The following is a 12,566-nucleotide window of genomic DNA, read 5'->3' on the forward strand; positions in this document are numbered from 1 at the left end:
AGAGCTCAGCCCTGCCCCTAACAAGCCAGAGAAGTGACGGCTGGGCTGCGATATATGTATTTATTTTGTCCCTTGCCATCAGTTAATGAAAGCATTTTCTCTGCCCAGGAAGCAGGTTTTGAGAAGGAATAAACCCTGAGGTGCAGGACATCTCCCAGGTCCCTCAGAACAGTTTGATTACCCCCAACACCTCCCAACCCCAGGCAGGGCCCTTACAGCCCACCCCAGACGAAGGACACAAGCAAGGCAGGGGACTGCAAGTCGTACACGAGATAGATACTAAACACACCACCCACACGCACACAGCACTTGCGAAATATAGACCCCAACTGCTGCGGCAGGTGAGCATGGATAAAAATCAAGTGACCCCAGGAGGGTGGTGTAGGTGCTGGGGCTGCGGCGGTGGTGTGAGCTCCGGGCAGGGGTGCTGGAGGAGCCTCCTCCTGCACACCTACAACATGGACCTGGGCAAGGAGCACTCCTTAACCCACCACGGACATCCACGCTTCTGCCAAGGGTCACCCCAACTCCGCGGAAGCTGGAGCTAAACCCTCGGCTTCCCGATGAGCGGGGTACCTCTGTGAATATATCTATATTTGCATAAACATGCGATCAAGTTTCCTCATCCCTTTGACTGGCTTCTGGCAGCTCCCCCAGACAGACTGTTACTAACATACTGTGGGTGTAAAACGTCCTCCTGGGAAATATCAGGCCCAGAAAGCATGGCAAGGGGAGGAATGCGTGTCTAATTCCCCCACGAGAAGCTTAAAAAAAAATGTCCTGCTGTTAAGTTTTATCTGCTCATTTCCAAAAGACAAGTGAACGCTGTTCACGGTGGGGAGGGAGGGAGGAACCCCTGGGAAAAGGACAAAAGTTTTCCTCCACAGGGTGATTTTAGGAATTAGGAAAGGATGTTTCTGGTGTGTGTGAGCTCCAGCCCCACATGCTCCCTGGCTGCTTGTACAGCGGCCACGTGCGGAACGTCAGAACGCGGTTCTGCCCTTGGAGCTGCAGCCAGCCTGCGTTACACCCTTGAGTCTGGCCGCAGGGACTTGCTGCAGGACTGGGAGAGCCAGCACCCTGTGCAGGACAACGCTGCCAAATGGCTGTAAGACGGATGGATTTTGAAAACCTTCTCTTTTTAAAAAAAAAAAAAAAAAATTAAGAGGAAAATGGGAAAAGAGTTGCATCCCCTACATCCACTCCTGGCTTCACTTCTCACTGCCCTGATGGTAGCAGAGTGACAGCAGAGTGGGATCAGCCGGTGAGGGGGGATGTCAACCATTGGCGTGGTCGTCTCTGGGCTTTGAAGTGGCCCTTTTGTGGCTGGCTCCCTGCTCACCGGGACCACGACGCTTGTTCCCAGCTCCTGTTACACATGTCAAAGTGTCCTTGGGCACACCAGGACTGCCCAGAGGCTGGGGGATGTGGACTAAGGGTGATTTTTATCCATGTCCCTTTATCATCCTACAGAGCAGATCACCAGGGCCACCGACACAGCAGCCCCACGCGTTCGCTGCCGCTACTGGAGGAGCCAGGATGGGAAGCAGCCGAAAAGAGGAGCCTGGCAGCAGCGTCCTGGCCCTCTGACAAGGCAGGGAGCGTGGCACCCACCTGGCTGGGTGGTGGTGGCAGGTAGGGGGGTGCTGACAGTGGTTGTAGTGGTGGCGGTGGTTGCGGTGGTGGTTGTGGTGGTGGGCGTTGGCGTGGTGGTGGTGTTTTTTGCAGTGGTAACCCGCTGCGGTCGCTCATACACTAGCAAGCAAAGAGAAGAGGTAGGAGGCACTTACTGGGGTGGGGAACAGAGGGTCTCCTTGTCAGCCTGCACGCCCATGAGCCCGCCGCTGCCGGGCCTGGACTGGTGACCGATTTCTCCGCGCGGTTACAACTGGGGCACCGAGAGGATTAAGGCGATGGCAGCTCGATGACGCTGGATGCAGCGAGCGCGTGCAGGGGCCGGAGCTGTGGCCGTATCAGCTTACTCTCTTGGTGCAGATATTGGCTTAAATACTTACAGCTCTATCATAAATTAATTGCCAATTAAGCTGAAAAGGGGAGACAAAAGCACGCCTGGGCAGAGATGGGGTGAAGAGGGGCGGGAGGCGCAGAGGAGCCCCCAGCCCACCCTGCCTGACGGCTACGTGTCAGATGGCTGATCCTTGCCTGCCCCGGCTCCGGAAACAGCACCAGTCCCTTCTGCCGCCCCACGGGCAGCGAACTGCCCGGCACCATCCAAACCAACCCGTGCCGTTGGCATGGATTAATTCCCAAATAAATTGGTGGCTGAAAGTCGGCAAGCCCCCGCAGAGCTGTGCAGGAGCAATCCTGGTGCCGTGCCCACCCCACCGCGCTCACAACAGCCCGAACAAAAATAACACCGGGAACACAAATTCCTACTTAACTTACACCTGCTGCCCTCCTGTCCTTGTTTGTCCCACTGCTTCATGCAGATTATCATGCTTAATTTCATAATAGCCCTGAGCTAGTTTAAATACTTAATTTAGGTCACTCCTAGTCTCCTGGGCAAGCTAAATAATCTCTCCTTAACTGGCCTTGGACACAAATCCCTCCTGTCCAGCTCCTGCGCATTGCTCCCAGCACCCCCCCAGCTTTTCCCTAGCAGAGCGTTCTGACGGGAAACACTTTGCAGCGAAACAAAGGTAGCACTGAGGATGCCGAGCTCTGTTAAGGAGGGAAAAAAGAGTTATCAAAATGGTTCTGACTGGAAAAGCGAAGAGTATTTTGGACTGTTAAAACATTTACTTTTAAAAATCCTAAATTACTTAAGGGAGACTTAATTTTTTTTAGTTGAAACTTTTAACCATTTAAATTTACCTGCTTAAAATCTAAATGTGGTTCAGTTACCCAGAAAAACCATCCTCCACTTTTCAATTAGGTGCATTTTTCTTAATTGCATTTGCATTTCTCTGAAACTATTTCTCCTCCAGTTCTTCCTGCTCCCTTGCAAACCAAAGATGCCATTATTCATTCAGCTCTCCAATTTGTTTCTTCTGGAGGGTAATTCCGAGCCACAAAATCCAAAGCCAAGCTTCTGCTTACCCAAAACTCCAGGCTCTTTGATATCAAACTACCTCCAGCTTTGTTAAATAAGGAGTGCTATCACACCATCAATCTTTCAACAGAAATCCCCACAGAGCTCTACCGTCTTCGCTGCCGACGCTTCACAGACATATGTTCGTATACGTACCCGTGTACATGCAGATGTACGCATTTATCGATAGCCCGAGGTGACCTAGACTGGATGCTACGCCAAATAATTCAACCCCAGCTCCTTCTCAGAGCAGAAGTCTGCAATACTTGGGGGGGAAAAGTTCACAGCCAGCACTGGTGGTTTTGAAGAGTCTTTTTTTATTTCCTTTCCGGCTGCCATTCTAACGAACCTCATGGGGGGAAACCATGCCAGAGGAAAAGGCAAAATGAGGCTACTGAAGTCAAAGAAAGAAAATAGAAGGCTCTTTGACAGGACAGAAAATGAGGCACAATTAAGGAAGACTTATTGCCTGGAAAATGATAATGGGCAGAAAATAACAATTTTTTGTTGTTGTTGTTTGTCCTAGTGACATCCGCAAGGACCATGCACCGAGGTGTTAAACGCCAGCATTTCAGTTACGTTTTTACTTACTGCCAAAGGCTGAGCCTGCAGCTGCACCTGGAAAAAACAAGAGGAAGCCCGGTCACTGGAAGCAGGATGCCATCAGCTCTGATGCCAGCAGAAGATCAAACAGATACATGATGTGGGACCAAACAGCAATTAATTAGCAGGGGTCTCACTCACAGGCATATCGGTTTGCTGCAACATCTTAAAAGCTGCTTTTGTCAAACCACAGAGGTGACCAGACAGCACTCTCTGGAGCCCTGGCATCTCAAGCTTTTCACCTGGGGAAGAAAAACCTGCTTGGTCCCTGCTGATGGGTCTTTCTGTTCACCATTTCCTTCACCTACCATTAAAGCTCAGCAAAGGACAAGCAAATCTCCTGAGGTTCACTCTGCTAAGTACAAACTGTGGGATCTGAACCAGCTTGTTGTGCCTAGGGCGGTTCTCCGGGAGCGAGAAGGGTTGGACTACTTCCTACTGCAGCGCTTGCTGAGCCAGACACTGCAAAGCCAGTGGCTTCAAACCCTCCAGTCAAAATCCATCCAAGGACCAGCTTCTGGCTTTCAGCACCCAGGAGAACACCAGCCATGGCCCTCCCTAGTGTTACAAGCCGATGAATCATGGAAAGTCTCAACTTTGCATCAACATAAAGCACAGGACCAGTGATGGAAGAAGTAGGACCACCAAGAGGAGAGGACTTCAGAAAACTGCCTCTGTTGCAGAGGAAGAGGAGGATGTTGATGAGGGGAGGAGGAAGCTACAGAGTTGGGGCAGGGGAATGGGGAGAAGATTGAGTGATAGGTGGGAAGACAGATGAATGGAGAAGAAAGAGCAGAGGAGAAAGAAATAGGAAGAGACACAAGGAACAGAGAGGAGGGAAAAAGGGAGAACAGCATGTCTGTGCCTGTCAACACCAGAAACTCTCCCAGGCTCCTTTGAAGCAATGCAGCTGCTTGGTGGGAGCTGACAAGCTCATTCCCTTTCAAAGAACCTGCTCGTCTACCAGCTCTTGCACACAGAAAACATGCCCGTCACGGCCTTCGAAGCCTGAATTTCAGCTTTGATCATCTTAAAGCACATAAATCTTTCAAAAAATTTGAGGGGAGGGAGGGAAAAGATTCTCTTTGGTAATGCTCAAAGCGGCTGCTTGAAAGGCTGGCGTGGCTACTGTGGCTCTGTGACATTTAAACATGTCTGCTAATGTGGACTGGACAGAAACCCAGGAGAAACTGGCCCATCTGTCATGTTTCCTGCCCCAATTCCCCTGCTCAAATGATGGTGGGTATGCATCCTTCATCTCGTCTGCGCGCCTTTGCTTCTGTCAGTGCCTTGCTCCAGCAGGCAATTGGATGAGACTGGAGCTGCGCAGAGGGATCACAGCTCGCGGTGCTTGCCTGAAATGCCGTCATACACAGAACAGGATCCAGAAAGCAACCCGCAGTGCCAGCGCTGGGCCCATGGGCTACTTGAAAGCAAGTGCTCTACTCTGGCTAAATGTTGTCTTCTGCAGGGGACAGTAATTTGCATTGCTACAAAGCCATGGACCTATATCTTGGCCCAAGGCCATCCTTCCTTTTCTCAGCCATCATTTTGACTAATCGCTCATCTACTAGTAGCCAACAAATCACCTTTGCATCCACCCAGATCCTCTCCCATTTCTCCGTGCACCAGAACCGGGGTAAATACCCACTTCCCTTTCAAAAGCTGACCATCCTGCACTGATTGGAGGTGGAGAAGGACAAGATGAGAATCCACTCTCATCTGCGGGTGTTGTGCAGCCCAAGGTGGGAATGCGGCCAGGGCTGGCTCGCTGCAGGTTACTTACATGCGTTGGGGGACCCGTTGGGGAGAGGAAGGTAGGATCCTGCTCGCCAAGACCTGGAGCGAAAGTTCTTCTTGCACTTGCCACAGTCCTGCCCCGTGGTGTTGTGCTCACACTCGCACTGGAGGCTGCCCTCTTTGAAGGTGCACAGGTTAGCATGGAGGTTGCATTTACACCTGGAAGAAGATGACAGGAGAAGAGCCGTCAGGTATTACCACAACTCCTCCCTACCCCTGGCATGGTGCTGTCCATGTGCATGAACATGGAGGTGAAGCTGGGCCTGTTGCCCCTTTCCTGTTCCTTCTGCAGGATTTTTTCGCTGATTTCCCCAGGTATCTGGTGCTGGGGTTACGATGTCCATGTCCTCACCCAAGGTGGATCTGGAGTCTCTGTTCCAAGATGAGATATGTTACTCTCACCATCTGACTGCAGCAGCACAGATCATCTAATGGTAAGTCAACATCTCCAGCTGAGACTCCAGTAAGAAGTCAGAGATGTATTTTTTTTTCAGAAATTGGAGTGATTAGCTCAGATGTAGGCATTTACTTGGAGGTAGAGAGGATAGTCTGGAGCTTTAGGTGAAGAAGCATCGCTAACACTGGTGGGACTCTGCCCCTTGACCCCTGTGCAGTGTGCTAAAGTCAAGAGTGTTTTCTCCCGTGGTGTGAAGTTGCACAACACAACCCCTTTTCCCTTCGTGCAGCGCAGCCCCAGCCTGCTGTGACCAAAATAACAGAGAAAACAAGTCACCATCAGAATCTGCCTTTAGTCCCTGCCTCATCAGAGAAGGCAACAACGAAAAACACTATTCAGCAATTTGCAAACATTAACAAACTTTTAATGAGCTGTAGTGCAGTATGGAGGGAATAATTATCTCCGTGCGCAATAATTCCTGTTGCTCAGGCTCCAGAGGTGACTTGCGCGGAGCACGGAGGCTCAGCCCATAACTCACACGTGGCTCTAGCGACTCCCGCGCCCCAGCTCAGGCCGTCAGACAGACACTTTGGGGACCAAAATCTTTCCTTTTGTTCCAGACAGCAGATCCCTAGCACAACCTGCTGGTTTTTCAGTTTTCTGCAATAATTTACACTCTCAGAAGCGAAATCATTAGAAAACATTAAGGCTGTGCCTTTTGTGAGTGTGTAGAGAAGTCTGACCTGGCAGCGCTTCGTTTTACTGGGCTAATTGCACAAGAGATGCAGAGCTGAGGGGAACAAACTGCTTGCAGAGAAGACAGAGGAAACACGTTTCGCTGCTTCTCCTGCTCTGTCTGTGCTGGGATGAACAACCTGGATTAGGCTGGCAGCCGCCAGCCGGGTCCCTCCCGGTTGCCAGTGCCATATTTGCCCACCAGCTCCTGGAGCCCCCAGAGATGCTCCCCAGGCGCCTCCCGACCTGCTGAGGCCGCCTTTTCTGTGCTTCTTCTCACGCGTGGCTGGATAAGCTGACCTCATGTAGGATTTTTTTTTTTTTTTTTCCCCCTCCTTTCCCCTCCCCTCCTTGTCCTTAATTCTAGCAAACCCCGCTCAGAGGCTAAGCATAAGCTGGATGAACAATCTCTCTCCCTGTCTTACAACCTTGCCCTGTGTCTGAGCAAACAGGGGAGGGAATATTGCAGGCTCTAAAAGGGAGGAAGGCAGAAAATGTGGTCCATGGAGCAGACGCAGACACAGCCAGTGTGCTCCCATTGAATGTGTGTGGTAGTGAGAGCTGGAGATGCCGTGTCACGGCTGAAAGCACTAACAGCCTCCGAGCATCGGTGCTCTGGGACCAAGCCGTGAATCCGAGCGTCCAGGGAAAGGAAGTGGCTTTGGCCGGTACCCACACGTGAGGGATGCTGTATTTCAGCCGCTCCATGTCCCCTCTGGTGAGGAAAGATTCTGGCTGAGCTATCCCAGCCCTTTGGCAGAGGCGATGCCCAAGCCCTGAGGTGCTGCGGAGCCTGACTCTGAATTATTCAGCCTCCACCCAGCGCAGCCTCCTCCTCTCGCTTCAAAACGAGCAGACGGGAGGAAAGCAGACAAGACAGCGGGTTAAAGCAGGTTAGAGCCTCGTCACTGCCACTCCCGGCCCAGCCTGAATCAGAGCAGCATCTTCTGGGAGCTGCAGCTCTCTTCCCTTCTACCGCTGGCAGGAGTGAGGGGATGGGAGCCAGCTCCAGGGTGCAACCTTAAAATCTATCCAAGGAGTTCAAGAGCCCCAGGGGAGGGGGTGTGAAGAAGGCAGGACCTGGCATCCCGCTTGTTTTCTCTGAAGTCTGAGATGATGTGGAGGGTTAGTGCTTGGCTCCTGTTCTTGGCCCTGCCAGTCTCACGGCGAGCACCTCAGCCCTGGGTGACACCAGCGGGTCCCCCGCGATGGCCGGGGGCAGCCCCCGTCGCCCCCCCACCACCTGTGGCACATCCTTGCTCCTGGCATCTCCTGCCGTGGGCCAAGCAGCTGGTGCAGGGTGCTCACGGACGTCCCCCGGCCACTGCGTGTAGGGGTGATGGGGCCCTGCTCTTCCCAGAGAAGACCCTCACTTCCTAATTGGAGTAAAAAAGGAAAATGAAATAAAGACAAAGCAGAGGCAGCCGGTCACCCTGCCTGCTTGCACCCGGGTCACACCCCTTTCTCGCTGCTTGACCTTTCACTACGGTGCAAAAGTTTTGGTATCCAAAGGATCAATTTTACCAGGGAATTGCTTTCTGAATTCGACCTTTGAGGATCATCAGTCTAAGCAGAGAACTATAACCCCAGCAAGCTGACCCCGCAGCACAGCACTTTTCAGCGCAATCAATCAGGCTGCATTATTTAATAGCCAACAGCCGAGCGCCTTCAGCCAAGCCCCGCTTGCCAACCCCATTTTGTGCGAAGGTTTCCGCATCTGGGCCTCCCTGCTGCTCGCGCTCAGCAGCTTGGCTTTAACCCCTTCTCTGGGCTTCTCTGCCTCCTCCTCCGGGCCCGCAGCCCAAGGACGCGCGCTCGCCGACGGTCTGTGCGCAATGTCTTTCCCCAGCCAAGATCCAGCTGGTGGAGCCTGGAGAAAATGACATTAGCCCAGTTCCCCTGGGTGGGAGCTGCTAGCCCTGCCTGCCTCCGCTCATCTTCCTCGGGCGGCCAGCCACCGCAGGAAAGAGAGGATGAAGGGAAAGGTTAGGAGCTACTTAGCAGCGAGGCTTAAATAGCAGCAGTGGGGCAGACACCTGCGTCCTGCAGAAGGCAGCGATGGCCCCGCTCCAGTCCCGAGGCGGCTCCAGCGAAGTGCTGGTTACAATATGGTCTCTTTGGCTCCGGAGGAAGAGCTGGGAGCGTTTCTCCTCTCTAACTCATGGGTCAAGGCTAGGAGCGATGGCGCTGTTTCTCGGTGAGTATTCGGAGCTGGTGGTGGGGTGCAGACCCAGCAGGAGCTCCAGCACCCATAGCCATCCTCCGTGGCCCAAGACACCCAGCCCAGCATAGTGCACACAACTGCGTTTTGCATTAAACAGAGACTAGCTCACACCATTCCCAGCAAACGGGGCCGGAGCAATGCGTGGCCCAAGATGTTACCGTTTGCACGACAGGGTATTTGTGAGTTTATTTTAGAGCAGGTCACTCAGCTGCTGCCTTCCCTCAGAGTGGTGCAGTGTGGGCTGACACTGCCAATGCCTCCACCAGGGAACATCGCGGAGCCTGGAGCGCCAAGGAAAGTTTACAGGAAAGTGTCCTTTTTTTTTTTTTCTTTTTTTTCTTTTTTTTTTTCAGCCATAAAGAACAGTTTGCCGTCTCTGCATTTCTCCAAGTCAGCATCCTGGAGGTCACAGCAGCGAGCGGCTGGAGAGGCGTCCGGTGCCAAGCCCGTGTGCGAGGGAAGGAGATGCCCGTGCGCAGGCACAGAGCGCGGGTGGGGGTGAGTGCCGCAGACCTGCAGGAGCCATGCTAGCAGTGGGAGAGTCACTGAGCTTTCACTAACAATGGCTTGAAGCCACCCTAGCCCCTTGCTTTTCTTCCAAGGATCCTTATGTGTTTTACAATCTCTTTTCTGTCCATAACCCCACTTTGCAGCGCAGGGAAGTAAGGCAGAGAAAGGCAGAGAGCATCACTTCATCCCTCTCCTTCCCTGCGGGGCCGAGCCAGTGCCTTCTGCTCAAGCCTGACGCCGTGACCCCGCTGCTGTGCTGGGGCTGGAGGAACCGCTCCCTGCTCTGTCTCCATGCACCTCTCGACCCAGCTCCCACTATGGCCTAATCCTGCCTTGCCCCAAGCCCTTTAGAAAAGAGCCTGAGTGAGGACATGGGACAGCAGACGTCCACTACAGTGGGCCACCACCTCCCGTCCAAGTCTCCTTCCAGTCCAGTCTGGACCCTCATCTCAGCCCACCATGAGGATGCTACTGCATGACCCCAGGGATGCTGTGGAGACCTGGTCCCCTCCTGCTGGCTCTTTGGCCACCGGGCTCCTGCTTTCCCCCACCATCAGCTGGGCAGTGGTGCCCCCCTGCTCCCTTTCAGCTCACCGGAGCTGGCGCTGGGGAGAGGCAGCGCGCAGCGGAGAGCCGCTAATGACTGCCGTCCAAAGGAAGGCTTATGATCGCTTTCCCCTGAATTGTTTGCTCTCTCTGTAATTGATGAGCCTTTAATGAGTCTCATGGGACGATGTGTTTGAAGGGAGCTCTTTCCTCTCCATCCCTGAGGAAAATGATGTTTCAACTGATCTTGGCTCTCGGGGAAACATGAATAACTCCTCTTCGTCTCTCTATTGTCATCCGCAGCCGTTGCTCACAGCACGCTCCGGCAGCTGCCTGGCCGTGACTTCCCCACTTTCTACCTGCTCCTTTGCAACTGTTTTGGCAGCTCAGCAAAAGCAGGGAGCAAATCTTTTGGGCAAAGCATAACAGGCGCTGAGCTTGGATAGTTTCTGGCCCATCTGTCCGTGTGGAAGCAGGTAAAAATAGTTTCAAATGGCTGGGCCAGGGAAGAAGCACCATCCCTTTGAGGAGGGCAGTTATATTGGGATGTGCATGGCTGGGGGATCGCTCCGGCAGAGGCTGGCTATTGCCAGTGGCCGGAGTGGGGCTAAAAGGGCTGAAGAAGGTGGTGACAGCTCATTCATCCCAGGAGCAGGGCTGGGAGCGTAGCTGAGTCTGTGGTCGAGGGGCTGAAGGGGCAGGAAAAGCCATTTTTACACTTTGCTTCTTTCTGCTCAAACCAGGGAGAAAGGCTTCTGGGTTTTGCTGCTTTTTGCAGAGCCAAAAAACTGAAAAAAAAACCCCTGGGTTAGGTCAGAGGGACATGTTGTGAGTGGTTTTATTCCCTTGTGGGTTTTCACTTTTGGTTGTGTGGTAGGGATGGACGAGTCCTCCCGGTGGGGAAGAACCCTCCTCGCTGCCCTTCGCAATGATTTGAGGTTTGGGTTGCAAAGAGGAGACAATTTAAAAGATGCCAAAGTGGAGAGCACGCTAGCTGGCTGTTCCCATTCGAGAGGCTATTTATTTTAAATAAGTTGACACTCACCAGCTGTCAAGATCCTGCTGACTGGTGGAACATTATTTACATTCAAAGCTGTCTTAAAAAGCAAACATGAAACCAAACTTCCCCATTAGGGGGTCGGGCAACAGAAGGGAGGAAGGGTGAAGAGGACATCACACGGATACGTGAACACAAATATTTGCAGAGTAATGTGTATAAATGCTCTTGGTCTTTCTCCTGGAATGCAATAATGCCTCCAATTGAGTTCATTGGCCAAATTCAATTTGGGCTCCTGCAGAAGTCTCTTTATATGAAGTGCTTTAACATACATCACCTTCTCAGTCTATCGATGAAATTCTATTATTCACTCAGGGCCGGACGCAACTCGGCAACAAAATCGGAGGGGAAATAAAAACCTTCACAAACGAAAGCCAGGAGCACGTAATAGGACCTTGGGTATCCGTCTCCGGCTATCAACAATGTGTCACAAGTGTCTGGGGGAAGTAGGAGCTGCCTGGGTTTCTTGCTAACTCCCTCCCTCCCGCCCTGCAAGTTTCCCCTCCATCCTGCTGCAGTGGGAGTAAAACCCTTTACGAGACTCAAGGAAAGCCAAGCAAACAGTTACTGCACATTAACTTAATTTAACTATACGACCAAGACCAAGAATTCAAGCTATTCCAGCCTGGAGGGATGCCAGGGAAATTCAGGCATCCAGCTCTCAGGGACTGCCCGGCACAGAGGCGAGGACGGGCCGGTTGGCGCAGACTTGGCCGTCCTTGACACAAGGATGCTGTTACCTCCTGGGACCCGAAGTCTGGCTGCCAGGAGCTGCAGGGGAAGGAGCAGGGCTAGGCACAGGCGATGCTTGCCCTGACTTATGTGGTCTTCCCAAGGCTGCCGAGCGCAGGCGGAGGCTGGCTGCAGGGGCATTGGGCTAGTTCTTGGGGGATGTTTGGGTGGGCCCATGGCTATTCTGGGGGTGATGCTTCGGCACTGGGGCTGGGCAAGCGCGGCTGGGGAAGCCCATGCTCTCACAGATCATTGACCCCAGGTCCCTGCCTGTCCCTGTTCTGCAGAACAGCAGTGGTGCAGCCGGCAGGTCCCACTCTGCTCCTCAGGGAAAGGTGCTCAATGAGGGCATCGGTGATTATGCAAAATCTAAGACTCTCAACAAGAGCCTCTATGGACCAAACCTTATTTCCTCCCTTCTAAAGACAGCTTTATCAGAGAAGTCATTCTACACTCCAACAGCTTCCTCAACAGACTCAGAAGAAGGGATGTCCCAGCAGGGCAAAGCAGCCTGGGCGCAGCCGGGACACCCTCTGCGCTGGCACCCCTCATTTGAGCTGACTTACAATGGCAGGGGAAGCACGGCGAGCTGTGTCATTGTGCTGGCCTTGAGTACAGAGGCAGGAGGCAGCCACCAGGCTGAGGAATTGCTTCATCTTTAACAGCAATGCAGCATCAAGCATCACCGCATCTTGAGAGTCACCGAGAAGGCAGAAAAATGCATCCCTTGCACGCGAGTACCACTGATGATTAACTACCCCAATTTATTAGAGGAGGTGCTTTGGAGGATTGCCTTCATCCTTCAGGTTTGGAGTACCTGACCCTGGCTCTGGCACCGGGATAACAGGCTGGGTGAATTCGTTCTGCTCCGCTAGCGCAAACTCTCCACTCCAAGTCACACGGAGAGCGA

General features: G+C 52.8%; 1 protein-coding gene across 2 annotated transcripts in view; it reads right to left on the reverse strand.

Moving 5' to 3' along the window:
• Nucleotides 1-12,566, reverse strand: part of NTNG2 (netrin G2) — a 47,060-nt gene that overhangs the window by 9,887 nt on the left and 24,607 nt on the right. Inside the window, exons 3-5 of one of the 2 annotated variants that reach the window (XM_086763772.1) lie at nt 5,442-5,614; nt 3,644-3,670; nt 1,615-1,755 (exon numbers count right to left, since the gene is read on the reverse strand). In XM_086763772.1, coding sequence (XP_086619898.1) covers nt 1,615-1,755; nt 3,644-3,670; nt 5,442-5,614 — 341 coding nt within the window. The remainder of the gene's footprint in view (nt 1-1,614; nt 1,756-3,643; nt 3,671-5,441; nt 5,615-12,566) is intronic. The other variant, XM_086763771.1, reaches the window with a different exon arrangement.

Source organism: Chlamydotis macqueenii, chromosome 20, assembly GCF_036417535.1.
Source record: "Chlamydotis macqueenii isolate bChlMac1 chromosome 20, bChlMac1.mat, whole genome shotgun sequence".
NCBI lineage: Eukaryota > Metazoa > Chordata > Aves > Otidiformes > Otididae > Chlamydotis > Chlamydotis macqueenii.